The sequence below is a fragment of the Falco rusticolus genome, chromosome 6, assembly GCF_015220075.1.
Source record: "Falco rusticolus isolate bFalRus1 chromosome 6, bFalRus1.pri, whole genome shotgun sequence".
NCBI lineage: Eukaryota > Metazoa > Chordata > Aves > Falconiformes > Falconidae > Falco > Falco rusticolus.
The window spans coordinates 53,230,046-53,257,105 of record NC_051192.1 but is presented as its reverse complement, the minus strand read 5'-3'; the positions used below and the strand labels follow the sequence as shown (position 1 = coordinate 53,257,105).

General features: G+C 42.0%; 1 protein-coding gene across 6 annotated transcripts in view; it reads right to left on the bottom strand.

Annotated features, from left to right (window-relative positions):
* LOC119149992 (sulfotransferase 6B1-like) overlaps positions 1–27,060 on the bottom strand; it is a 30,084-nt gene continuing 3,024 nt past the window's right edge. Inside the window, exons 3-10 of one of the 6 annotated variants that reach the window (XR_005104911.1) lie at positions 26,752–26,841; positions 25,943–26,069; positions 25,423–25,517; positions 24,848–25,004; positions 15,589–15,741; positions 13,597–14,915; positions 12,540–12,644; positions 1–585 (exon numbers count right to left, since the gene is read on the bottom strand). Coding sequence is in view for 4 of the 6 variants with exons in the window: in XM_037391996.1 (XP_037247893.1) it covers positions 23,557–23,687; positions 24,848–25,004; positions 25,423–25,517; positions 25,943–26,069; positions 26,752–26,841 (600 nt within the window). In the remaining 2 variants the exon portion in view is untranslated. Of the gene's footprint in view, positions 586–12,539; positions 14,916–14,967; positions 15,742–23,343; positions 23,822–24,847; positions 25,005–25,422; positions 25,518–25,942; positions 26,070–26,751; positions 26,842–27,060 lie in introns of those variants that run through there. The other 5 variants (XR_005104910.1, XM_037391999.1, XM_037391996.1 and 2 more) reach the window with 5 other exon arrangements.

Sequence of the window (27,060 nt, the reverse complement as noted above, 5' to 3'; positions counted from 1 at the left end):
TTGAAAACAGCTTCATTGATCTTTTAATTATGGAAATTGCTATGCAATATAAAATCCTGGATGGTCCTGGGGAAAAAAAGAAAAAAAAATAAAAGGAGTATTTTAAACCTTTTTGAACAGCTCAAAATGCAAACTCAAAGCCAGAGTTACTATAAGTTGACAGTCAAGTACTTACATGGTTGTCCTGTTGTCCCTTGTTAGAGAAAGACATTTGGACAGTTTTGCTCACCTTACCACTTCAGCTTTCTGGGGAAGTACCGTAACCTTTAATAGTGTAAACGGTGAAAGAAGCATCTCAAAGAGGCTTTGGCAATTTCAAGATATGGAATAGTGAGATTTGATGCCTTTGCTGTCTCACATGGAGCAGTGCGTTGTTACAGCCACCCTTCCTGTTACAGCCAACAGCAGCATCCCCTTGTTTAGATACATGTCTGTGAAAGGCCAAGTGCAAGACTTTGGAGGTCCTGGAAGACTCCAGGTGCTCCTGCAGACACCAAATGCAGTCCAAGAGCCAGTACTGTTCTTCAGCAACTTCTGTGTAACGTTATCTGTACCAAACAACAGAGATTTGCTCAACCACTTCATCTGTAGAGTAAAAAGATAGGAGTGAAAAGCTTCCATTTTCTAAGGTTTGCCAAGCACAAAGCGTGCTTAAAATATATTGTAACCTGTAGCTATTGATTTTACCTTTAATTGCAGGTGTACTGCAATGAGCACCTACTTCTCTTGCTCTTAAAAGGGAGGCAGAAGTAGAAGCAAACAACAGCATTTTCATTTAATGTTACTTTTAAATTCCATGTCTATATAGGTAAGTCAGGTTCAGACTGTGGTTTCATGGCTAAGGCCAAGGGAGCCAGGGCTCTAAGGTAGATACGAACTCAATCCAAAGCCCACTGAAGTCAACGGCAGCATGTTCACTGCCCATGGTGAGTTGCAGATCATGTTGCATAGCTGTAAATATGAAGATTCACTTGAGGATGAAATATGAAAATTCATGTGAAGTTAGTAAGTGCAAAAGGAGAAGGTGAAACTAAATGACATCATTACCTCATGAAATATTAACACAGACTTGCGTTTCTTAAAGCAATGGTTTTTTTCTAATTTTTTCCTCTGCATTGTGCCACCCTGCAGAGCACACATGGCCCACTGCCACAATTGTGTGTCTTAAGCCTCTGGTACCACTCACTGACTGATAAAGAGGTCAGAGGGGGAGTCTGGGTGATGATAGTGGAGAGAAATGTTCCAGAAGAAGTCTTACAAAGGGCTGTGAACTGTGGAAATTCACTCTCTCACTGTCACCAGCTATTAGCAGGGCCATTAATAACAGGACATCCAATGTATAGGTGCATTAGCTCTTGTCATGCTCAAGTAATGACCTTCTACAGGTAGGAGTGATGGGTGTCTTTATACTAAGGAATAGCAATAGCCCTGGGCTATCTTCCCTCTTCCCTTCACTCTGACTTGCAGAGGGAAAAGAGATAGATCACACACACTTTTCTGAAGCAAACTTTCCTGGGAAGTTTTTTAACTCTTTTGTGCAACAGTCTTCTATGTTGTTTATGGCAAGTGCTGTACCCAGTGGTTTTAACACTCCTACTTTCAATGTTAACAATACTAAACGTTCTCCATTTAGGAATTTCTAAATGTTCACTGTTGGGCTACTTTGGTTTGAAACTGAGACTTTTGATACCATTTCTATTCTCGATTGGGTGTTTTGTGTCCCCAAAGAAACTGTATAACTTGCACTTGCACGTACAGTGGACACTTCTCAACATCATGGTGATGTTTCAGCCTAAGACTTGCAAATAAGACAATTTCAAGTTTCACAGCAGAGCACCGACTTTTGAAATTTTAAAGCTTAAATTTTGTGAACTGCCAACACTACAATAGTCTTCTATGGGTTGACTTGAATAGAAAATTGCTGAGAAATTCAAGTGACCCTTTAAAATATATTTTTCTTCATTATTTATTTTGGTTCATAATTCCATGTGTATTCTGTTCATAGATGATAGTACATTCTCTAACCAAAGTAAGTATTTTTTAATTATCATTATAATTCTTTCTTTTGATAGCTTTTAAAGTTTTCTGATGAGAAGTGTGTTTTTCTTGTAAGAGAAAACTGTCCTTTGGCCTCTAGAAAGAAAAAGAAATAAGCAAATTGGAATGAGGCAATGATAAAATGCAAATTTGTGGTTAAAATACAGAGACGTTTGGCATATTTCTTTGCACATCTAGTGAACTCAGCAGAAAACCAATCAGTCTTTAAAAAAAAAAAACCATGGCATTCCTATTTCTGTCCTACAGATTCTAGTGCTGATAACCTGAGCTGAAATATGAAGCTCCAATGAAATCTGTAAGGATAAATCACATTTCTGTGAGCAACTAAAATGAGATTTTGCTCTTTGTGGGCATATACAAATTCATGAATCCATTTAACACTCCAGAAGATCAGAACTGAAAAAATAATCCAAGAATCTTCTATAAGTGCAAGGAAATATGTATGCTTATGCCATTGTCTATTTTCCTTCAACATTTCAATCTCTCCTTAAACACTGAAGTGATTGTATTTCACTGGCACGAATGCCCAAAGAAAAGGATTTAGTAAAGTTTGTTGAATATTCTCCCATAAGACTATTACAAAAAATGCACATGCAACAATTCTTGCAGGAAATGCTTTCCTGTTTATCAAACCCAGATAACAGAAATGAGATCATACAATGCCACAAGCCTGTCACAACCAGGCTCAAATTTTGAAGATAGAAAATTTATGGAATACAAATTTTGAAGAAAGTATATGCAGGGGAGAGTATCGGTGTGAAAACTTTGAGGGTTTTGTGGATTGACTGAGAATTGGAGATGATGTCCACAGCAGTAAATACTTTATGTCTCGAATTGTTAGCATGCATCTGAAAACACAGAGTGATAGAAGAAATACTTAACAGGAATATTTTCAGAGCCTTTCCATAACATGTGCACATGCATGCCTGGAGCACATGTGCAAACTTATTGTCACTGTACTGTTAGTCTGTCATAAACACTGGGAATATCCTGTTTGGCCATGGCAGAGGTATGGGGCTGGTGCACACTCTGAACCTCTCCCTGCAGCACCCATCACAAAGCACCATGGAAAGACAAGGCAGCAAGTTGAATCTGTATGACTAGAAGTAGAGGAAGCCTTATGGCACAGCATGTATAACAAATAAAGATTTTGTGTCTTTTAGGGAGGACTAGAATTTTATTAATAAGGGGTTGCTGGGAGGTAAACACTTCCTGTCATATTTTCATTAGATAATCTTATTTGGACTTCCTTTCTTGACCAAACACCCCAGAAGAAACCTTCTATGTGTTGTTTAAAATAGATCCAAATAAGCAAGGCAAAGATAGAGGTCTGACCTGAGGGGTAGAGAAAAAAAGAGACAGGGATGCATCCGGAAGGAGATGTCTTCTGCTAGGAAGTCAGTGGAAAGGTGGTACAGGTATGTGCTTGTGCCTACTCTTTTTGGAGCTCATTGGGCTCTCTAGCACCAATCCATAACGGAAAGCCACAGAGAAGAATGTGCTGAGACTGCAATTTCATTTCCTCTGAATTTTAGCTCAAGCAGATAATACTGATGACAGTGTCCTTTTTTTCTTGGGAAAGTTAGCATAGCTAACTGTTCATTTCTTCTTTCAGACAAGCAGCCATTACAGAACCACGTCTGTCTCACTCTACTTGACCTAGATCTTCCTGTCCTAGCTGCTGTGCTGTGTGTTGTTGAAAAGGCATAGGTTAAATACTCTGCCGTGTATAGTCCATGATAGTGCTCAAGTGACTGCTTGTTAAGGGCTAGAAAGAGACTGTTCATCTGGATTGCCACTTTATAGACAAAATCAAGCTCCCAGATTTTGATTTGTCATATGATTTTCCTACCTAATAAGAGAGAGCTCTGCCATGCTCCCAGCTAGAGGAAAGAAGGCAAATATTTTCCCTTTTATCCTGAAAAAGAAGTAGGCAGTGTCTTTCCACATGCTCTCTGTAACCTTTGCGGTTCACCTTTTGGTCCTTAAGTTTATTATAAAAGCTCAATTCCTCTTACAAAATCACGCTTTTATGTCTTCTGTTTGTCTGTGTAATGTCAGGTCATTTGACATGACTTTCAGGCTGGCCAGGGTGAAATTAAATCACAACTTTCTAAAGCTATTAGCTCAGGCTCTCTGGCTTGTATAGCTCCCATTAACTAACTGTTTTTTGTGAGGCTGCCTGTCCAGTACCAGTGGCTGGGGAAAATTAAAACAGAGTAACAGTAAGTCCTGTGGTTGTGGAATGACATCACATGTGTTTGGTGTCATGCTGGGCATGTTGAGTGGCAGTTTGTTTCCCTTTGAGTGCCTTCTTTGGCAGTCATGATGTGCTGATGTGCTGTTGGAAACAGTTGTTCAAGAAAAGTCTGTGGAGTAATATTAATGAGTGATTCCACAAGTCTCAGGTATCTACCAAACTGGCCCTGGTGAAGGAGAGCTTATGTCTAAGTAGAGGAGAAAAATGAGGAAAGCACATGAAGTTTATGGAAAAGACATAAACATGACCAGATAAAAGAAAATAAGCTGAGAAGAGGGAAAATACAGGACAGAAAAGCGAATGTTGGGACGGTACCAAACATACCAAGAGCACGAGGATTGACATCAAAACAGTAGACTTTGCTATCACTGAGTTAGAAGAAAGCAGCATGCCCTTACTCTGTAGTAATGATGTCAGAAGGAGAATTCAGCAAAATGTTCTGTTTCAGGTTGTTCATGAGGCATTTGTCTTACTCAGGGAAATGGTCCCTGAATGTGGCCCCTGAATTAATATAGCACAACCAGTTATCAAAAACATTATTTTAAACTAAATTCATGTTAACTATATGATCTTTGCTCTCAGTAATTATGTACAGGGTTGTTAAACCCTAAAAAATGCCAACAACCAGAAACTCTCCGGTTTACCTCCGCTCACCTTTAAATCAATTTTTTTACATCAGAAAGGAAAACACATCGTCTGATATTAGCTGTGTGGTCACACATGTTGTTATTCACAGTTTATAAATAATTACCTGTCATCTGCCAGCTTACCTCAGTTATGGTCTGGACACCTACAGAGTTGATAGATTGTCCTGTTGGCAGCCCATGTGGCATGTAAGTGCCTCTCAGGCTTGACTCAGGAGATCTGCATTTATCAGTCTGCAGCTCTTTAACCTGCTGACACCCATTCCTAACAGGATAATTTTGCACTTGAAGTAACTGGGTGAAAATAGATGAAGCTTCTAAACTAAGCTAGAGCAAATTCAGTAGGCCACCATGAGGTCACATTCTTTTCTTAGAGTGCTTTGATCCTACTACCATGTCTTTGAATTCACTGTTTTTTCTTCTCTGCAAAGGTGTAAACCAGAATGACAAGTTCTCTGTCTTTTCTCTGTAGCATATTTCATGAGACTAGGAATTAGGAATGGAAAAGATTTTATGGATCATAGCATAGAGACCTTTAGATGTCTCTAGTTCAGCCCCTCTACTCCAAGCAGGGTCAAGAGCAGCTCACTCAGGGCCTTGAATCTGTATTCTTCCCTTGCAACTGCAAAATCAACAGTGTTATCCTTTGAGCTTCACCCCTGCAAAGAACCTCTGCGGGTGCATAATCACCCACCTGTTTCAGTGGAAAGTCCTCCTGTTAGAGGGTGATTGCAGAACTCAGCCTTGAGCCCACTGCTGGGAGAAGGCATGGCAGATACCAAACTACCTCCCGACCCCCTCTTTCTTTGCAGGAGGTCAGCAGGGATATTCTTTTACCTGTTACTTTTAGCAGAGGTATTTCAGCATGTAACTGCCTCCTACCTACCCACCAGGAGGACGTCTGTCTACCTGTGATTTTCATTTCTGCCATTGGTCTGCCTGTATCCCATTTTGTTGATTTTTTGGCCAGGATGCATGTCTCATGTTTGCTCAGGCCCTTGTCTAGGACATGGTGGTGAACACATCTAGTTTATCCTGGAGGGGACTCTGAGCAGAGCTGACACAGATTAATAAACTGTCTGTTTTATTTGAAAATTTCTAATGGTAGCCAGAAGCTGTCTGGACACAATTAATAAATAAAAAAGTAAATAAAAAGCCACTACACTTCATTTGAACTTAATTGGCATAGGAAGAACTCACAAGGGAGCTATGTAAGGTTTTATGGGGAGTTATTTTGACAGAAGCCGTCATTTGTTACAAGACAGAAAAAAAAAAGAAAGAAAAACCCATTGCCAGAACTTTGTTTTTCATTCACACTGCTCTTCTACATTACAAATCAGCAAATGATGAAATCCAGACATGAAGAAATACAAGGATTCATTGGCCATTGGCTCTGGGTATAAATTTGTATTTCTTACTTATTGCTCTCATTTTTTGAACTCACAACATCTGCCATTATTTCAGAACACATTTAAATTGGAAGAGTAGAGGAGATAAAGGTATTTAGGGTGTAGAGGGAAAGAAATAGGGAGAAAAGGTTAAAAAGCGTAAGAAAGATGAGTTAACAAGGAAATTTGAGGTTTTGGAGGGGTATGCATGTTTCCCATAGGCTTCTTTCTATTTTAGTATGCCCTGTACTTACATATTGGTGTTTCCTAATTATTTGTGCCCCACTTGTCTTAAATTGTGTTATATCAGTTATGTAAAATTGCTGTTAATTAGGGAAAAAACATCGAGTAGTTTCAGTACAGAAGCCCTTTTCAAGATGGGAGTCTTCAGCTGAAACGAGATGAGGGCTCTATCACTGCATGCTAAAGAAGATGATCCTTAGATCATTAGGAATCTATCCATTAGATCCTTAGGAATAGACTGCAATTTATCATACAAATTATCTGTTTTCCTTCTGAATAAAAGATGCTGTCCACATAAAATTTGTATTATATATGTTTATACTTATACCTGTATTTATTACATGGTTGTCTTCTTCTATTTCTCTGCCACCACCAAAACCTACTTTTTCTCAAATACAAAAACAAAAATTACTTTTTCTCCGGCAGTTGCTGGGGCCCTTGAGGCACTGCGTTTTCCTTGGACAGCAGTGACATCTGGTGCTCACAGCCTTAGAGCAGGAACAGCCTGTGCTTCTCACTTGTCAGGTTTTGAGCATTTTCTTGTTATTATGCAATGGAAAACAGTGCCAAGATCGTTAACGTAGTCACACCACTGTATCTATAGTGGTTTGGGTCTGCGGGGTGCTGGGGGAGCCTCTTGAATGTGAACATTTGTATGATAATCTCTGTTGAGGTAGTGCTGACCTAAGGGGGGACCAGGAGCCACAGCAGCTTTGTCACACAGCCGGGATGTAGTCACCATCCCTGGAGGTATGTAAAAGACGTAGATGTGGCACTTAGAGACATGGCTTAGTGGTGGACTTTGCAGTGCTAGGTTAACAGTTGAAATCGATTATCTTAAAGCTCTTTTCCAACCCAAACGATTCTATGAGTCTATGTTCCCACATCTCAGCTGATCGTGAAAGCATCATTTGGGTTTCTGGCTTAGGGGGGCTGTTCAAACAGCATTGCCAGGGTTTAGCCTTCCAAAATGCTCTGTGTAAAGCCCCGAATTCAGGGTTTATAATGTCCAATATGTTTCAAAAACTGCTGCACCTGAAGGAGCATTCAGTCTTTATTAACATGAAATGAAGTATTTGGAGTATCTCTAATTCAGTTTATCATTTAGTTTACACAGTAGTAGCTCTAGTGGGATTCACAGTGTGCTTGGCAATGATTTTCCTGCCACTGTATACGTGAGACACTGGCCGGTCAGAAGGAGCCTCACAAGAAGCAGGATACCACTAACCAGTTGGTTTCCTCTATCTTGCATTTCTGTGATGCACAAGCACTGCTGAATTTGCAACCGCAGCACTCGGTGCAGTGAAACCAGTGTTTGCACTGCTACAGCCCAGAATGTACATTACTGCAGTTTCCCTTCTGCCTGTTTCTGCAGTTTCCATGGTGCTGCCATGCGATGCTGTGCAAGCCACTGGGAATGTGCCCAGAGCAGGCAAAAACCAGCAGTGTCTCTACTTTTGTTCCAAAAAACACCACAAACAAAACCAGGAGTTCCCCCCAGCTTGCTGCCTTCATTTCCTGAGATTAGCAGCTGGCTGGTATCCTAAAGATGGGGAAGGCAGAACTGTAGTCTGCATGCAAAATCATATAGCCACAGAGATCCCACAGCAAGCATCTTTTCCTGCCAGAGCTGGAAAGTCACTCTGCAAGCACTGTCTTTTCCCAGTGGGACTGCAGGCATTTTCAAGAAGCTCTGCCTCTTTCCCTTCCATAGAAACACAATCTCGGTATAACATATTATCTCCAATAGTTAGGTGTTATTTCCTCTGATTCTGTTGGGTTTTGGAATTACAAACACTTCCTTCCCACAAAAGTCTCCCTAAAGAATTGGTGTAAGTTGTAGTTGATTTAGTTTGCAATTTTTGATAATACAGTAGTATATAGAAATTGGGTAGTGTCCCTTCAAATGGATTGTGAATCTAGTATCTGCTCTTGCATTACCTGCCCAAACTTTACAATAGCAGCCATGCTTGCCTGCTGCCAGGCATTTTTTGTACAACTTACCTGTGCTCAGACCATTTGCTCAGACCCCTGACGCTGTGAGAAGGGCATACACTAACCCACATCCAAAACAGGGCTCAGCCCTTCAGGAGGGATCTTTTTTTGCCCCACGCTCTTTGACCACTGGCTCCAGAAAGCCGTTCTGGGTTTGTAAGCACCTTCTTCGCTCAGCCAGCTTGAGACGGTGCTGTTTGCCAGTGGTGTGACTTAGAAGGCACTGGGGGGCTGTTGGCCTGTTGTGGCAATTATGAAGTGTCACTGGGGCCCTGGACCCCGTGCACCACTTCCGTGATCCTCCTGGCCCCACCCATGGGACCTCCCACCCCCACTGCCCATTCCCCCACCACACGTGTGGAGATGTATCTGGATTCAGACAGAAATCCCCACTGCTTTGCACTACGGCTTTTCATCCTTGCAACAAGGGTAAAACCGAACATGGCGGTGTGAAGCACACAGATACTCCACATCTTTCATCGTCAACTGATAAACCACCTCGATACATCCATGGGTCTGCTCCTTCCCATGCAGGAAGACCGAGACATCTGTTCATACGTGTTTTACACTGTTTCAGGTGTCAAAATCTTCAAAACAAATTTGAAAGCCTTTTTACTATCATGACACTTTTTCAAAATCTGTTTCTTTTTAACAGCCTCAGAGCTCAGGATAGGATCTGGAAGCCAAGCTGCATTCCCCTGAGCCTGGGACTCCCTTTCGTAAATGCTTGGCAGGGCTCTTGCTACTCTTGTATTAACCAGCACTGCTCAGGATCTGGTTGCCTCCATGCATCTCCAGGTAACAGTGAGGGTTGCACAGGTGTGATAAGGCACAACTAAATGTTTCTTGGAGCAGCACCAGTTTTTTCACTAAAGTTATGTAAACTACATTGATATGGTGGTACTGGGCAGCCATGGAACTCCTGAATGTTGTCTCCAAGCCATATTAGAGGGGAACTTTTATTCTAGCCGTCACTTCCCCCTGAGCATTGCAGCATCTGCCAGAGCCAGGAGGGACTGCCATGTACGTGGGAGATGTCTTCAACCTGGTCAGTCAGCAGACGACAACCCAGAGACCTGTATCAAACACCCTAGATGGAATTGTTTACAGCTATGTGATCTGAGAGCAGCAGAAAGGTCCTGTTCACTTTCTCCTTCCGTGTTGCTTGTGAAGAGGTATGGATGTTTTAAAACTTTATACTGCTAACCAATGGAAGTAAAAATAACACTGAGCCAGATGGCTATGGCAAGCCTCACAGAAATCACCTTTTCCAGAAAACCCCAGCTCCTTTCTGAAAGGGATTTCAGCTTTCATTCTCAACAACAGGGATGCTTCTAATTACAGTGGTTGTGGAGAAAAGCTAAAAATATATTTTAAGTGTATCATACAGAATGAGAAACTAGAAGGCAAAAGAGAGAAATACCCTTTTAAAAAGAAGCACACAGCCTTTAAAAGGCTTGTCTCTTTTGAAGCCCAAATAATGAATTACATGAATTTATACCTTGTGTTCTTGGAATTGGCAGTTGCTGTTAGATACCTATGAGAAGGAGATCTGAGAAGAAATGTGTTTCCCTTCCCATTTTATTGCTATAAAGCACAACACTACTTTGTAACCATGAACTGTTGTTTGCCATCTCCTCCAAATTAGAAACAGTAGTTCCACAAAATGGTGTTACGGAAAAAAAGAGATGGACAGGTTTACTGCTTGACTTGCTTGGGTTCTGCTTCCCTCTGGGACATAAAATATTTTTGTTTCCCAAGGGCTAATTAGTTATCTTTTCTGTGCCAATCTCCCTAGCCATAAACTGGGGGTAATAATGTACCCATTCTGTGAAGCTAATTACATGTAACGATATTTACAGAGCTCCATGAAATCTTCCTTGAGCACCACAGATGTTCAGATTTGTGTAAAATACATTGAACATTTTCATACATTTGGCAGTGTTCCTTTAGATTGTCATGCTTTGGCCTCAAAGGGCTTCATTTGAGCTATGGCAAGGGCTTGTCACACAGAACATCTGGAGATGAAACAAAATCCGTGATGTTCTTTCTCAGCTCTTGGCTGAACGGGCTGTACAAATGGCAGACTCCATCCATGGGGTGACAGCCACCAGCTGCCAAGGGAACAAGTCTGATTTGGAAGAAACTGGTTTTGCCACCAGAAAACCCTTGTTTTGGGTACTTCGGATTTATAAAGCACTGCAGTTTCTGCCATCTAATGCTACATAAGATAATCCGATGCAGCCATGATTTTTCCTCACATCTACCCTCCAGTATGAGATTGAAAAATCAGCCCCATTGCAGCTGATATTTTACATTTTCCATTGCTACAATGGAATCAGTTGTTCTTGGTACTAATAGCACAGAGGAGTCCTTTTGGCATAGGAAATCCTACCCACATGTTGCACTGCAATGCAGAAGACAATGGGAGAATATATCCAAAAGCCTCTCCAACATTTCTTTTTGTGGAGTACCCTAAAGCTGCCTATTAACAGCTGTCTTGGAGAAAAAAAAAGAGAAAACATGTGGAAAAAAGGTATGTTAAATACTTAGTGAGGTTAGTAAAAATAGTACAATCTGTGATTGCTACACTTGAAAAAACTTCAAAGGGAAAATGTGTTCTTTATTTCTTTTTTCGTGGTAAAGATATTTAAAGCTGCCTGGTTGTTTATCAAGATGTATCTAACAGGCCTTCTCATAGTCATGTGACTGCTTTGCCATGGAACTGCATTTATCACACCACTTTTTATACTTTGCATTTTTAACATTTTGTATGGATTACCCTTGTGCTAAATAAAGGAAGAAGCATTTGTTCGCTTTGGGAGGTACCATCTGGTTTGAGTTTAATCAGGAGGAGGAGGAGGACCAGCCTCCAGTGCAACAATACAGAAGGAGCCCAGAGCACCAGGGTGGGTGAGGTTTGTCCATGCAAAGCAACCCCACTGGCCCCATCAGCCTCACTAAAAACATGGCTCACGCCTGGGCAAGGGACGCACAGTGCTCTGCATCCCCACTAGCCTAGCTCTGAAAACCAGTAAATATTTTTTTTTCCCCTTGTGTCCTTTTTGAAACATTGCAGCAAACGATTTAGGAGTTCAGGAATGTCTCTTAAAAGCATTGACAGGTATGCATAGTTACCTTGCAACTGCTAGAGCACAGCGAAGGCAAGGCTTTACTGAAATCAAAATGCCAGCAGCTTATCAAAGGATCTGGAAGCTACACGAAAGGCAGAGGCCTTTTTGAAAATAATGCAGACCCCTGAGACACAAATAAGTATTGTCTATTGGTAGAGTAGAAACAAGAGTCACATCCACTAGATTCAACAGCTATCGCCTGACCAAAAGCTTGGGCTGGTCTTTTTAATGGACTCATTTCCCCACTGATCTTGTGCCCTTGTTACTGTCACTGTTGGTGGGAGCTGTATATGCACAGCACAGCTGAAAAATCTTTTACTTTTCTGTGTTTTGTCTAACTTAAGAAAGCCCTAAAAATTTTTTTCAGCAAGTATTTAGTAGGAAAATCTGTTCTTGTTACAGAATTCAATAGAGCTGACTTTTTTAAAAACAGTCAGGGACTCTGGAGAGGATATATTTCCCTTTGTGTTTACAGTACCTCCTACAACACTCCTGTTTAGTTTAGGGAACCCTTTTAGTTTCACCCCTATCAGATTCTATGAACATTTTTGATATTCAGTTAGTACCATTGTCTTTTAAAACTAGGCTAAAATGTGAACCGCATTGCCTAAATATACCATCCATCTCTAATGGCTATTAATGGATTTATGAATACCATAAAAGCTTTCAACTGATATGCTTAGTTATAGCACAACCATAACAAAACCCACCTGGAAAAACTGAAAAGATATAATATCAGAGATGTTTTTAACACTAGTTTTACAATGTTAATACCACAGGCTTTCTGGGTAGAGCCTATGTAGTGTTGTTACCCTACCTGTGCTTGTGGGGGATTGCAGAACAGGTTAAAACAGTCATGTGGGGCTAGGAGAGTCTTCCCAGGCCTTTGATTCCAGCTGGCAGTCCCAAGTCACATCTGCAACTGCATAAAATTAAGTTTCCAAGCTGCCCAGCACAAGCTCCAGCACAATACAACCCCTTGCCAAACACTATTCAGTGACGTCCAGGGAGATATATGTCCAAGGGGAAGGGGGTGGGGGGTGGGGGGGTGGGGTTACCTCTATCAAAGGCAGGGAGCAAGTCCTTCCTCTCAGAATACGCTGCCTATAAGGTCCTCATGCCCCCTGTTAGCTAGAAGTGTGGGCACACATAACAAGCGGATTTCCAGAGGTTGTACAGGTTACAAGCCCCTAAAGCAGAATGAAGCCCAGACAAACAGCAATGTCTGACAATACACAAGCAGCTGGATGCACACTACCTTTTCACACTACGTTTTCAAAGACAGTTGACCAGGCGTGGCTTTGCAGTGATGCAAACCCTGCCTATTTCAAAAGAAAGATTCTTGAGGTAATATGTTCCAGCTGAGTTTACTTGTCTTTGACAGTCCTTTTGCTCCATGCATGTGTGCATGTATACCAGACAGGCTGACCTGTGTGACTTCCCCTGATCCGGTATGCAGCTGGGAGCCATTGCTGGCCATCTGCTGAAGCCTGAAGGGTGTTTCACCTGTTTCTTTCGTCCTTGCAAAATGGCAGAAAAACAGGCAAGAACATTTCTAATAGTAAGCTGAAAATATCTTAGTGGATGCTGGTGAAAGAGTGACTGTTGCTGCAGGACAGGTCCATACTGCTCGATAAGTTGAGAATAAGCATGTGAATTATAAGATTTGCTCTAAGTGATATGTTCTCACAGGTAAGTTGCAGTAAAAGGCACACAGGAAAATGGAAAACCAAAGATATACAGGGGGTGTAACCTTTACAGCTCAATACAGCTTGGACTTCTTGTCTGACAACAAAATCCCTAGTGATCTTCCCTCTTATTTATGTGGGGACTGATTGCTTTCCCTTTCACCCCAGCAATCTAAACCCACTCACTTCAGAATCACTCATTCCTAGTGGAGTGAAGATATGGCAAGCCCAGGGCTGGTACTGGGTGCAGTTTGACACGATTCATCTCCATCTTCATCCGCATCTGCAACATCTCAAGTAGGAACACAGTTGCTGTAGTGCCAACGGAAACTAGAAATTGCCTCAACTCATCTAAGATCAGACTCAACCTTTGCTAGTCAGAAGGGTTACTTGCTTTCCAGTAACTACAGAGAAGCCTTATGATGCTGCCCCAAGTGCACATTACCCAGATAATCTTTAAATGGTATGAAACTGAAACATATGAAACTATGAATGTGTGGAACTGCCCAGGACTTCTCAGCATGCCAGACAAGGAGCAGCTGAAAAATTGTTCTCAGACATATCTCTGTGTAAAACATCGGCTGGCTTTCATAATGTCATAAAGATTTAAGTGGCCTTTAAATTAAGTTTCTGCGGGAAGTCTGTAAACTTAGGTTCATGGAAGAGAAGCTGCTAGAAATGGGAATTTCTTTTTTTTTCTTGAATTGTTCTGCAGAAAACACAGATAATTATACTGTGTTATGTTAACCAACACATATACACTATTTCATATGCCGTTAGCTTTCAAATGCCTTCCCAACAGTGCCTTAGCCTCCTGCCAATGTTTCCTCTCAGGCAATCAGAAGACCCTGCTTCCCAGGTTGGCACATTTCTCCTCAGCCCAATGCCAAAAATTTTGAGCCAGGTTGCAATTACCAGAAGAGCTGTTATGAGCCATTCAGCCTGCAAGTAATTCTGAGGTGAAGAAAGCATTTTAAAAGTGACAGGCTAAAAATAAAATTTTAGTAAAACCAAGATCACTCTTCTGGGCTTGTGTAGGCAGACCAGTATTAGCAAGTATTTTATTGTGCTGAATGCTGTTCCGGAGAATCAACACTACATGCTTTGCAAAAGGTTTGTAAAAATTATTAGCATTTTCAGCTGTTTCCATCTGGAAAGGCCCAGATGGAGGCTCATAAAGAGCCCTCATATTCCAGAAGTGCTGAGAATAAGGGAAAGAGGAGATCTAACTGTGAAGTTCAAATGCTAGCTGTACAGCTTCAAGAAGCCCCAGGGCTCAGAGCCTGTTAAGACAGAAGTGTTCTTGGACATGTCTTGAAGCAGCGTTTGGGTGTCTAGAGAACTTTAAGACAAAAATGGAGTCATTTCACCTCTGGGGTTATACAGCATGTGAGCTGTGGTTTACAGGATGAAAGATGTTACATCTGTGTACTTTAACTCTTGCTTAAAGTCAATTCGAGACGTTTAATCCATCTTCATGTCCCATAAGTCACATACAGCTTCATCTAAAAGCAAACATAACATTTATGGAATTAATGGAATTTCTCACAAGCATATAAAAAAACAAGTGATTATTTTTTTTCCTTCACAGAAACTTTGTGTCATGTTTACCAGTAGACAAAATTGTAAGATTCCAGCTTATTCTGCTGAGCCTTGGTGAAGAAAACACAAGATTAATATCACGAGGAGTGTGCAGTAAGTAATTGATCAGTATGCTCAGTTGACAAGCTATAATTCACAACTTTTTTTAAAAAATATAGTCCATTTTCCCATAACATAACCCTTCAATAGATTATTCTTAAGTAAGTGATAAACAAATTGTTTTATTTTTGAATGGAACTTCCTTAGAGGGTAAAACACTCTCAGGGAAGAATGGGTACTCCCAGAAGGTAATACCTCAAGACAGCACTCTAACAAAAAGAGTAACAAACTTTCTGCTGCAAGCACTCTCTACTTTAGGAAGATACTCAGACCACCAGCCTAATTTGATACCTCACTTTTAGGTAGCTGAACCTAGGTAATCTTGGTGCTACTTTGTATCATTCTGTAAACATCCACACTTTTTTTTTCTTTTTTTGTACACCATGAGCTATCTAAGCACAATTGTGAAAGATACTATTAGTACTAAGAACTAGAACAGATTTTTTTACAGCTGCCTATAAACAATTGTCAGCTCACCTTTTCCTGAAAAAATATTCCCAAATGTTTTGGAGTTTCTGAGAGTTTCTCTTTCATAGATTTAAAACTGGTCTTCTTTCCAGCTCCTTTGATCTCCATCAGTCAAGGAGACCCAGGGAGTTCAGCTGCCCTTCTCATTTCCAGCATCTGATTCTGACAGAGAATTTGTACAGAATTATATTTTGCCTGTACCTTTGGTAGAGTTACAGTACTGTTTCTGTAGACTTGACTGCTTTCCCTGAGTGGGCTTGCTATTAAAAGTCTTTGGGACCCAGCTCTGCTGAAGAAATCTGAGGCAGAATAGGTAGGAAACCAGTGGGCAGATGTTCCTCCTTATGCAAGGCTATTTTGCCCATACAAAATGATGAACACAGGACATGCTGCACTACCACTAACTTCCAGGGAGCTCTGGTAGGTTCACTGACACAGCTTACAAGTCCAAATTCCTAAGAGTGAATGTGCTGGGAAGATACAGGGCCATGAGCAGAAAGCACGCTTCCCAGGGAGCTGACCCCAGTGGACGGGGGCATAGCGAGCTAAGGCAGCAGCCTGTCTAATAGCTGGGTGGCATCCCCTATATGCCTACCTCAGACATTTTGAAGACACTTAGAAGACATTTTTTATTTGAAGTAAGACCAATGGGAGAGGATGCATGTAAGCAGTAGTTAAACACTTTTGCCAAAAATACAACATTTCACGTTACTGCAATGCAGTTTTCAATTCTATCTATAGGATACATATTTTATGGTTAACTCTTCTGTTTAGTCTTAGGCAGTTTAAATTCCATGACAAGATATTGGACCTTTTAAAAAAAAAAAAAAATGCTACATTGGGCAAAATTTCCCTCCAAAGTATCTTTATATATCTTTATGTACCATTATGATGATGTTAGGTGGTATGATTTTAAGAAATATTCTATGCTATCATCATCTACTGATACCCATGGAGAATACATGGTCTGTAATTTTGAAAATGAGCCACTGACTCTACTCATACATGCCAACATCGTCCAGACAACTTAGGAGAGGAGGTGAACCTGAGTTGTCCTGATCTGCTGAAAGACTAAGGATTTACACCTATGTGTATATGTGCACACCTTGGGTGCTGAGGATCATTACAGAGAGCACTGGACATATGGCTTGTTAATACCAAAGTGCTTTTGCTTGTGAAGCCTAGGTTCTCTAGCACATTTTTTGTTTGAAATTGGCAGAATTTACCCTTTGCAAAAGGATGTCATTAGAATCACGTCATATTCAAACCCAGTTTTTAATCTTTCAAAATGCATGTCAATATATATGGTAAGAGCCAAGATACTTTCCAAGAAGAAGAGGGCTTTTTGACTAGAAAATTTATGTAAAATTTCCCATTTTTTTTTTCAAAAAATATGTTTTGTTATCTCTGTTTTCAATAAAAGCCAGCAATTGTATTGCATAAATACACATTCTTTTAATTTCACTTGCAAGAACAGCAGTTTCCTGATTATTTCTATTTTGAAGCATCATTGAACTGATCTTAGTGGGTCATTATGACCTGTTATACACAATTTCAGTAATACACTGACTAAAAGCTGAAATATGCTTTTCTTTAAATAACATTAACTCCACCTCCTTTAATTCTTCATAGCTTACTGACTTTAGATGCCTGTCTCATCCAAATGCAGTCAAGGCAATTTCCAAGCCGCTGTTGAAAAGAAAAAATGTATTCAGCAACAGTGAAAGACACATTACATAAAGAAGAAAGGGTTTCTTCTTTTTCTTCTTCACCGCTACCTTCCTTTCCTGACCTTAGGTTTATATTCAACTGTGGGATCTGAACTGTGAAGCAAGGATTGAGGAATAGAGGAACACTGAAGCTCAATGTCCAGGCATTACTAGCTGGGATGAATAACCGATTGAACTCTGAATTGTTGCCAACTACTTAACTGAATTTACTTTTCTTTAAACTGACTGGAGGAATAAGATGGAAGAAAGACTTTCTGTACAGCAGGGGGATACTCAGAGGTGCTTTATTAAATTTCAAGTCTGGAAGAACCCTCTAAAGAAATTCTTGAAATGTTTTGGCATGCATCTCTGTGGTGTAATTAACATCATTAATGTCTACAAGTACCTGTTCTGTCAGAACCTTTGATCTCTGTACTTTTGAACATAGTAAGAGTTTTTTCACAGTAGTAACCTTTCTCATTGTCATGTTACCCTTTTTTCCCTCAAAACATGCCACTGAACAATTTTACTGCTCAATTTTATGCAGGATATAGAACTCAACATGTCTTCTCTTTGGAATAATTACAAAAAGCAACAACAAAGCCTGAAAATTAGGTAATCAATATTTTCTTCGTATTGTGGGCAAGGAAAATGAATGAAACTGCCCATACAACAAACCAGTCTTAGCTAGTGAATATTTTTTCTTTTGATGCCAGAATATGCTTTTACTGAATCATACATTACTAGCATGTTTTTAACCTAGTGTTTGGGGATTTGTTTTTATTAATATAAGCAAGTTTTTAAGCAATTAAACCAGTCCAATTGCTGTGATATTGTGCTTTGCACAGGTTGTAAATGATTACATGTCCACAATAAATAAGACGTAGAAAACACTGTCCAATAAGAAGTCTGAGGAGTATGTCCAACTTGTCCTGATATTTCAGTCCAGCCTCCCCTTTTCCCCTGGAGTCCAGGCAGAACAGTTCTCTCATAAACAAACATTGCTCAGGCAGCCCAGATGTGCTTGTTACCAGCCATCAGAAAGTTGGTGAGAGATAGCGATGGGCACAGGAACTGCTGAAGCAGATACAGTGGCCTCACCCTGCAACTCCCTTCATCAGGTTCCAGCTGCAGCAGCACACGTGTACTGCATTAGCTGGAGAGAAGAAGCTTAATGCACCAAGTCTCTCACAAAAACAGCTCCTGTCATTAGACACTAGTTCAGCCATTTGCTAAGAGAGCTTCACTGTGGAACCACATCACATCTGTTTCTTTGGAACCTTAAAAATAATACATGAGAATTACCTCAAAACCTGGGAGAACTTAGGGCTAATTTTTTTGCCTAACTACTTTTCTGATGGAAAAACATAAATAACATAGTGTCAGAAAAAGCTCAGAATTTGACCAAACAGAAAGTCAAATTCTAATTTCATGTTCATTGCCAAAAAGCTACGCTCTCTTTAGCTACAACTATTTTCACTTGTACACACTATTAATCAGAACCTTGCTAGACAGTGGAAAGTACCTCTCCCATTCATAAAGCTGTGTAGTATTCATCCCAGGAGTACAAAGTAGAAGTAATGCATCTTTGATGTTCTGGATCTTATCTGAAAAAATAGGTCTGCAACTGTATGGCCTGGAAAGAAACTGTTAAATACTCAGAAATTAATGTATTTTTAACATTTACTAAAATTCAGTACTATTTGAAAAAATAATGAACGTATACCTTTGCTAGCAAGCTGTTTCTTGATAGCAAATATGTAAATTCATTATTTTTCAAATAATGAATTAGGTTTGTGCTAAAGCAACCAGAGGGAATACAATAAACCTTAAATGATTCCCACTGGATTTTAGGCCTAAAGTTCCCTTTATGGAATCGTATCCAGTTTCCCCCCCAGTCTAAAAGGCTGTAACTTCCAGCCCATCCACAACCAGTCAGCACTGCTGTCCCCCTCCGGTTGTGAGGGTGAGAGATGCTGGCTGGCTGTGCATGCACAGTGTTGTGTCTGCTCTGTTCCCTTTCAGTGGCCAGCCAGGAGGTTGCCCATTTGCCTTGCTGTGCCTGCTCTGCTCTGGGTGAAGGAGAGCCCTGAGCTGGGAAAGCCATCTGGAAAGTGGGTGCATGACCCAGCAGGCAGGAAGCCTGCAGCAAGGGCAGATATTAGGAGATGCCTGAAAAAAGCAGAAAATGACAGAGCCAAGCTTCTGAAGCAACAGAAAAATTCTTTCTTAGAGACCCAGAGGCACCAGGGGTGAGGTTGTGCAAGACAGCTGGGACAATATGACAGCTTGCTGCCACCAAAAGTGAGTGTTTTGTGCCGCTTCAAAAAGCTGGGGGTGTCAGACAAACACAAGAGCTCATGCAAAAGGAGAAGACAAGTACAGTCAGAGGAGGGAAGTAAGCCTGGCCTTTGGGGCAGCCACTAGCTCAAATTTCTCAGGAATACTCAGCCTGTGTGGAGCCTGCTGCAACCCAAAACACCATGAAAGTTGCTGGACTGAGCCAAAAAATTGTGAGGAGAAAGCAGATTTGCTTAAAAGGTCTGTTATATTATCATGTTCTCACTCAGAAGAAACTGAGTTTCCGTATTTTAAACCTTGATTGTTCTTATCTAGCTAAACTTAATGTTAGAAGTTCACAGCCCTCTGGGTGAATATGGTGTGTCCACAGTAAAGAAAAGTCCAGTTAGGCTCACCTCTAAGCTTTGTACAGCTCAAGGTCCTTTCACAGTTAAAGAGCTCCTAGTCTGAATTACTTGGGATGAAATAAGACCGAGAGCAGCCCCCCAAGGAAATTTGTGGGAACAGTTTATTTGGCAGGGATGAGCTGAAGGCAGCAATAACCTATGGACCCATTATAGTTGCAGCTGCAAGAGAACGTGCATCCACAGTTTCTGTAAACATCACTTCATCACTTCACATTCAGAAATGTATAATTACCCCTCTAAAGCCTACATACGATCTCAGAAAAGACATTTTACACAGGAAATGGAGAACAAATCAGTATGAAAATGCTATTAATAACAGTAGTTTTAGATTAAATAAAAAAGAAGTTTCACCTTAGCCTTGCTTTGAAAAACCACAAGTGGGGTTTGAAAAACCCCATGAGGTTGATAGTGCTTTTCTGGAAAATAATTCTTTTGTTTTCTTTAATGGGTTTGGAAATGAATATAAAATAAACATTTTACTAGAAATAGGTAGCACGGTGAACTATAGATAATATTTAAAAAACAAGGAAGAAAAAATATTAAGAGCTGCGTGTCTTAGGAAGGGGGGTGTTTCTTTATAGCCCCCGTTTTCAGCCTGTATACCCATAAGCATATATAGACTGGGAGGTCTGGAGAAATAAATCCTTTAAGCAGGGTTGGGTAACATCAGTTGGGAAACTATATGATAACAGAAATCAGAAAAAAATGGTGACTGTATCTGTAGAAACAAATGCAAAACAGTCAGGCATGACAACTTAGTCAAAAGGAAATAAAATTCATCAATTCCTCCAAAAAAAAATTGGAGGAACCAGTCAAAAATAAGTCTTCAAAAACTAAAAGAATTTAGGTTCCATCCAATGTTTTTACTGCTTTTCAGAGGTGTTTCTGTGCAATTGTTACATTACCTCCTAATGACCAAATGCATTTTAAGCCTTTTAACCAGCAGGAGAGTCTGAGCTCATCTCTCCAAGCCATATTGCTGCGATTTCTGTAAGAAATATTGTTTTAGAAGCCAGAAGCCCTTTCCTTCTGTTGAGCTGAAAGTTAGGCTGCATTTCTCTCAGCTTACTCATTATTCACCACACCATCTAATTAAGCGGGTTGAATCTTGGCCACATCACGTTTCAAATGAGTCACATAAAGGATTTTCTAACAAAGTTCTTTTAAGATTGGTTGGAACTTCAAGATGTTATGACTCAAATGTCAAATATCTAAAATAATTTTGATATTTACATGAGACACAATTTTATACATTTCCTCCCCGAGAAATAAAATTCTGAGTTGAGTATGAAGTGGCTGTAATGCAGATCAAACATCACCTCCACTTGTTTTTCTTTAAATGGACTGCTAAGATATTTCTCTAAGTGATTAGGAGGAAACATTAAGGTATTCAGTAATCCCAAATTCTGGGATTGAAAGGCATGGGAAGGGAGAGGAAAAAGGCCCAAGAGTCTGGGTGTCCAGTGTGTCTGTACCTCCACCCAGTACACAGGAATGACCTATATCCTGCAGTGGAAGAAGTCTGTGGAAACACCAATCCTCCTGCCCTCCTGATGGAACAACCCCTGCTTCTCTGCCTCCACAGCAGACTGAAGTCATCATTAACCTGTCGTGGACATTATTGTTGTGTTATGTGCAGTCGCACACTTCTGGATTGCAGCAGCTTCAACAGGCAAGCAAGACTCACCCATTTTAGGAAAGATGTTGATAATCACATCATCACTCCTGGTTTTGAAGGATTTCAGAGCTTCCAAACTTCCTTGGCTGCTAAGAGCCTTTAAGCTACAAAATGCCTTTGCAGGAAAAAAACATCTTTTTGCCTTTTGAATTTTTCAGTGACTGTTTCCCCATTTCTGGTCAGCCTTGTTCCCTTGTTCATCTCCTTGCAGACACTGAGATGCACATGGCTTTCTGTTATTTAGATAGCTTTTGCTATCACCAGTATGAAATAGTAAAGGGCATGTATTTAGGAATAGATTAAAATGTTGCTAAATCTAAAATTATGGGACATGGTTGCTTGTCTCTTTTCATCCATGGAAGCCCAGAGTTAGACAAAGTCCTACTTTTCTGGGAATGAAAACCTACAAACCCAGAATTGCCATGTTCAGAGAAACACACCTCAGTGCAAAGCAGTTTCACATGGGCAGCTCTGGAAGTTTAGAAAATCTGACAGAGAAGCAGGCTGTGAGTGGTTCAGCATCAGAGCTGAACCTGCAACCCTCAGGGAGATGTAGGGCAGGGCCCAGCGGCAGGGCCTGACCACCCCAGCCAGGGCAGCCCCGGCCCCAGGGGACACTGGTGGGCTGAGGATGGGTCAGGACATGGGCCCTTGCATAGCTCCAGCTTGCAGGGCCTGTGGCTAGACAGGACTGTGAGGAGCTGGAGCCCACCCTGCTGCAGCACTGCTGGGGCAGGGGCTGACAGCCCTGGGAGCTGACATGGTGTCCTGGGCCATGGGCAGGGTGGGGCGACCCCCAGGGGCCTGAGCAGGGGCAGTCAGGGCTTTGACAGGGCCTTAACAATTTCCCGGTTTTGTTAATTGCATTTTTGGTTGCTGGTTGCTCCATTTATAATCTTAATTTGGTGCGGGAGTCCTGCAGATACATGTCTGGAAATATGGCGGAGGAATCCCTCTTCCAAGGAACTGAATTCCCTTTGCCAGATGGAATTGATATTTCCTCAACTTTTCTGTTTTTCCAGAAGAGTGGTTGTGACAAAAGGTTGTGCATCATGTTCTGCACAGATGTAGCAAGGACATCTGCACCACCAAGGAGGGTGTGTAAAACATACTTATGTAGCATACATATATTTATTGTCGAAAAAATGCAGTTTTAATAGTTTAGCAACAGGGTCATCAAGGGGCTTCTTGCCCCCATCCTTCCCTTCAAAAGCCATGGTTCTTCCCACTTGCCACTTACCTAACTGTCCCCAGAGAGGCCAATGGGAGCAAGCCACTCCAGAAAACAAATAGGTGTTCATTACTTGTTCATGCTCATTACTGAGTTTGTGGCAGTAAGAGCTCAAGGAGTCCCACTCTGCACCACAGTGAGTAGTTTGCCAAAGCATCAAAGGCCTTTCTGACCTTGCTGCATAAATGTCAACACCATGGTAACTGTAGCAGTTCTAAATCTAGATTGTCATGTTCTCCCTCTACACAGACATTTAGGGGTTCAGACGTCACTATGCGCCAGGAGGAGAGATGCTGTGTTGGTCCCTCTGCCTCGCCATTGACTGCTGCAGAGGCATCACTCACCATCTCAGGCCATGAAGCAGCCACAGGGACACCACGAGGCTGGTACTATGATGCCTGTGCACCATGTTCCTCCAGCAAGGATGCCGGACATTCACTCAAGACACACACATTTTATTTGGTTGCACCAAGCAAAGTACATGCCCTAGACCCAGACAACACCTAAGAATTACCATCTTAATGCTTGTAGGTGCCAGATAGATCTCTGAGGGATTTCTCTCTTTTCTCATGGGGAGAAAACATGGGGACTGTCCACCTTTGGAGAACCTTTGGAACATGACTTGCGGTCATGCTGCTCATCTGCTTATTCTCAGGCCTTGCAGTACACATCATATTTCATCTTTTCCGCCAGCTTTGTTCCTCCTAGGCAAGCTTCAAATTTTCGGTCCATTTCTTCATTCTGAGCTTTAGAAAAGAGGTCTCTCCAGTTCCCAACAACTCCTGGTACAAGAAGTATCAAAAGCTGAAGGCAGCCAGTCCTCAGACAGAATAATATCTAGGCAGCAAGGGGGTAGAACCTCAGAATCTTTGCCCTCATGAGGCTGGAAGGATCGGATTTATGCCCCTGAGGTTGCCTGGAAGAGGCAAGATAGCAAAAGTAGAAGTACAGGCTGCAGCCAGGCCACAAGGAGCATTGCTGGTGGGCTGCCTGCATGCCTTCCCCCCGCCCCCCTGCCCCACACCCACACCCACACACAAGGGGGTTTCCAAGGTGATTTCATGAAGCTTTTACACAGAAGAGAGTGGAGCCTGGTTTTGTCACAAGGGAAAGCTCATTCATGCATTCCTCCTCCTGAAGGAGGAAGTTATCTGAGACAGTGGGACAGATGGTAAAAAGGGGAGTAGTTAAATCATTCTTCCTCCAAGGAGTGGTGAAAGAAAGGGATAAAAGCAAGCCCATGCCCACGGTAGTCAGAAACCAAAGACTCATGATGCCATGAAGTACAGCTGGGCTGCCAGAGCTCTGACCCTGGCCCCAGGTAGGTCAGGGACCATCTCTGGGGCCACCACAGACACACCCGTTAAGAGGAACTATATTGAAACCATTCCTTAGTTCTCACTGGGTACGTAACAAGAAGGTGCCTGCGAGGTCAGCAGGGCAGTGAGAACCCTTGAGGTTCAAGAGACTCTTGTCCCATTAGCACACCTTCTCCCAAAGGTGACTTTCATGAAGTGACATGTGCAGCCTGGATGCATGACCAGCCTCATCACCACACTGCTGGGCAATCACCACACCACAACCCCTCTGTAAAAAGTAACCATGCAGCCCAAGCAGATTTAGTTCATAACTGCTGGCATAACCTACACCAGTGTTGGCCTGCACCTTCACACCTCACTTGGCTAGCTAACCAGGGCTGCCACAGGGAAATAGAGCAACATGGAAGCAATGGCTGAGGACCTTAAGCCTGGCACTCTGGTACGTTTCTCCCAAATCTCGTTAATGGCAGAAGCTGGCTGTACAGTATGCCACAGAAGAGATCTCACCCACACTTGTCTTTCCAAGAAAGCCCAGTGAGCTCATGGCTAAGTGGGGAAACCTACTCAGAACTCCTTCTGGGGTTCTACTTTAGAAGATAGATTCTCCATTTTCAGAGACTTACCCTTCCGGAAGAGGATGTCCCCAAACTTTCCATGGGTTTCCTTGGATTTCTCTTTCATAGCCTGGAAACCGGTCTTCTTCGCAATTCTGGGGAAATCTTCCTCACACAGGGAGAATCCAAAGAAGGCAGCAATCCTTTTCATTCCCAGTACCTGGTCCTGGCCAGAGGAACATAGCACAGAGGTGAGACCAAAAGGCTTGACACCATGGCTGTGGTATGGAGCAAGCATCTGATGGGAAGTGCAGCAGAAGAGGCTGTTTCCCATAGTGTCACCAAGGAACTCTAAGAGCTCTAACAGAGGGAACCTACATGGTATCCTCAGCTCCAAGGCCTTTTCTTCTCTCCCGAAAGCAACTGTGCCTGTGCCAGGTATGAGTACTTCTACAAATAGGCAAGGCTATCCTCCTCCTAAACCCCACAAGCTTCACCCAAACATAAAAGAGTAGCTTAGAAAGGCACAGCCTTCTAAAGAGGCAGACAAGCTTGATCCAAGAGTTTCTTCTTCCCCACAGCCATACGTATCAGGATGGGTGCACAGTGTGCTCATCAAGGAAGAGCTGGGTGAGATGCCACACCTCTTTGAGTTCCTCATAGCTTATCATCATGATCCTCTCATGATCAATGTACTTGTTCCATTCCACTAAGTGGTCAAAGTAGGAACCCCAGGCCACTGCAGACAAAGAAGAGATATAGTTGTGCAGAGTATTCCCCAAAACAGGCCCTTATGAAATCAGAGGAGTCAGCCCAGACAGCTCTCTAAGCTTGGCACCAGGATGGTGGAGTGGTGACTGGCTCAACATGTCTGTTCTTTCAGCTGAGGGCAGTGAAGGATCCCCCAGTTCTGGCCACTAGGTAGCACCGAACCACAAGTTCTATTGCAGGAATGGAAAAGTCAGGCTAAAGCTTTCTCTTCATTCTGAGTTAGCGAGAAAAGAAACTGATTCTTTGGTACTCCCTGTTTCTGCCATAACATGTGCCTGTCTGCCTCTCCTGGGAGTGCCTTGGTAAGACATGTTGGAGTAGGACTACCATGCACAGGGTCCTGTGTATGCCCCTCATGTAAGGAGGAATGACAGAGGATGCAGGGTAAAGTACATTTCCCATTCATGAAGGCTACAAAGTACTCATCCCAGGAGGCAAAGGATGGCAGCACTGGCATGTTGTTGTAGAAGTGGTAATAGGAGACAGCGGTGTCTTTGGGGTTCCGAACCAGCACAAGGATCTGGAGGAAGAAAACACATAATTTGGTTCTGATTTGGTGACTGATCAAAACACCATCTTCTGAAGACATCACATAGAATCACAGACCATATAGAGTGCTGGTCTAATTCCTTGTCTTGACCAAGAAATCAGAGCTTTGGCAAGCCACTGGCTACTAATGCAAGCTTCAGACTGAAAACAAGATGCTTTTCAGTGATGCCTTTGGACATATTTCTGAGCTAGTTCCAATCTAGAGAAATGAGTTCATGGGCTACTGAACAGGAGAGCCACAATCAGGCTGTGGGTTTACCCTGCTTCTATTTGCAGCAATTTCCATTCAAGACTATCTCAGCCCCAGCTTGTGATGGATTTTCCACAGATACCCTGGCCTCGGAGGCAAGTTAAAGCCAAAGCAAACTGCTTTCCTTGCTTGATTTTTTGACACAAATGTGGAAGCATCTTTCTGAAGGACATTTGAAGGAACAGTGACAGCCAGCAACAAACCCACGGATAGTAACCTCTTGAGTCAGCAAAGCTGGTGCTGTTCACAACCCCAGCATAGAGCACTCTGCCTATTCAGCCTTGGAAATGTGCCTGTGCATTGACCAACCCAGGTGAAAGTGCAGAAAATACATCACACAGACAGAGGAAAGCTAATTTGCCATGGAAAATCTTTTGCAGTGTGATGCAAAAAGAATACTCACCTTAGCCTTGCTTTGGAGAATGGATGGGGGCAGGAGATGAGGTGGCAGATGGGTGAGTATAACTCTTCTGGAAGGCAGTTTCTTCATCCTCTTTAAAGCAAATAGGAAGAAATGTAACAAGGCAGAAGTAGCTTATTCAGTGACATGTGCCTTTTCATGAATTTTGGGTAATAAGAAAACATAAGACCATAGAAGAAAGATTTTATCCCTTAGAAAACCCATGGGGATACCCTGGTGGTGTAGGCTTCTGCCAGCCTCTGCCACAAAGCACTATTTCACATGAGACAGGTCTAAGGAAAGGACACCAAG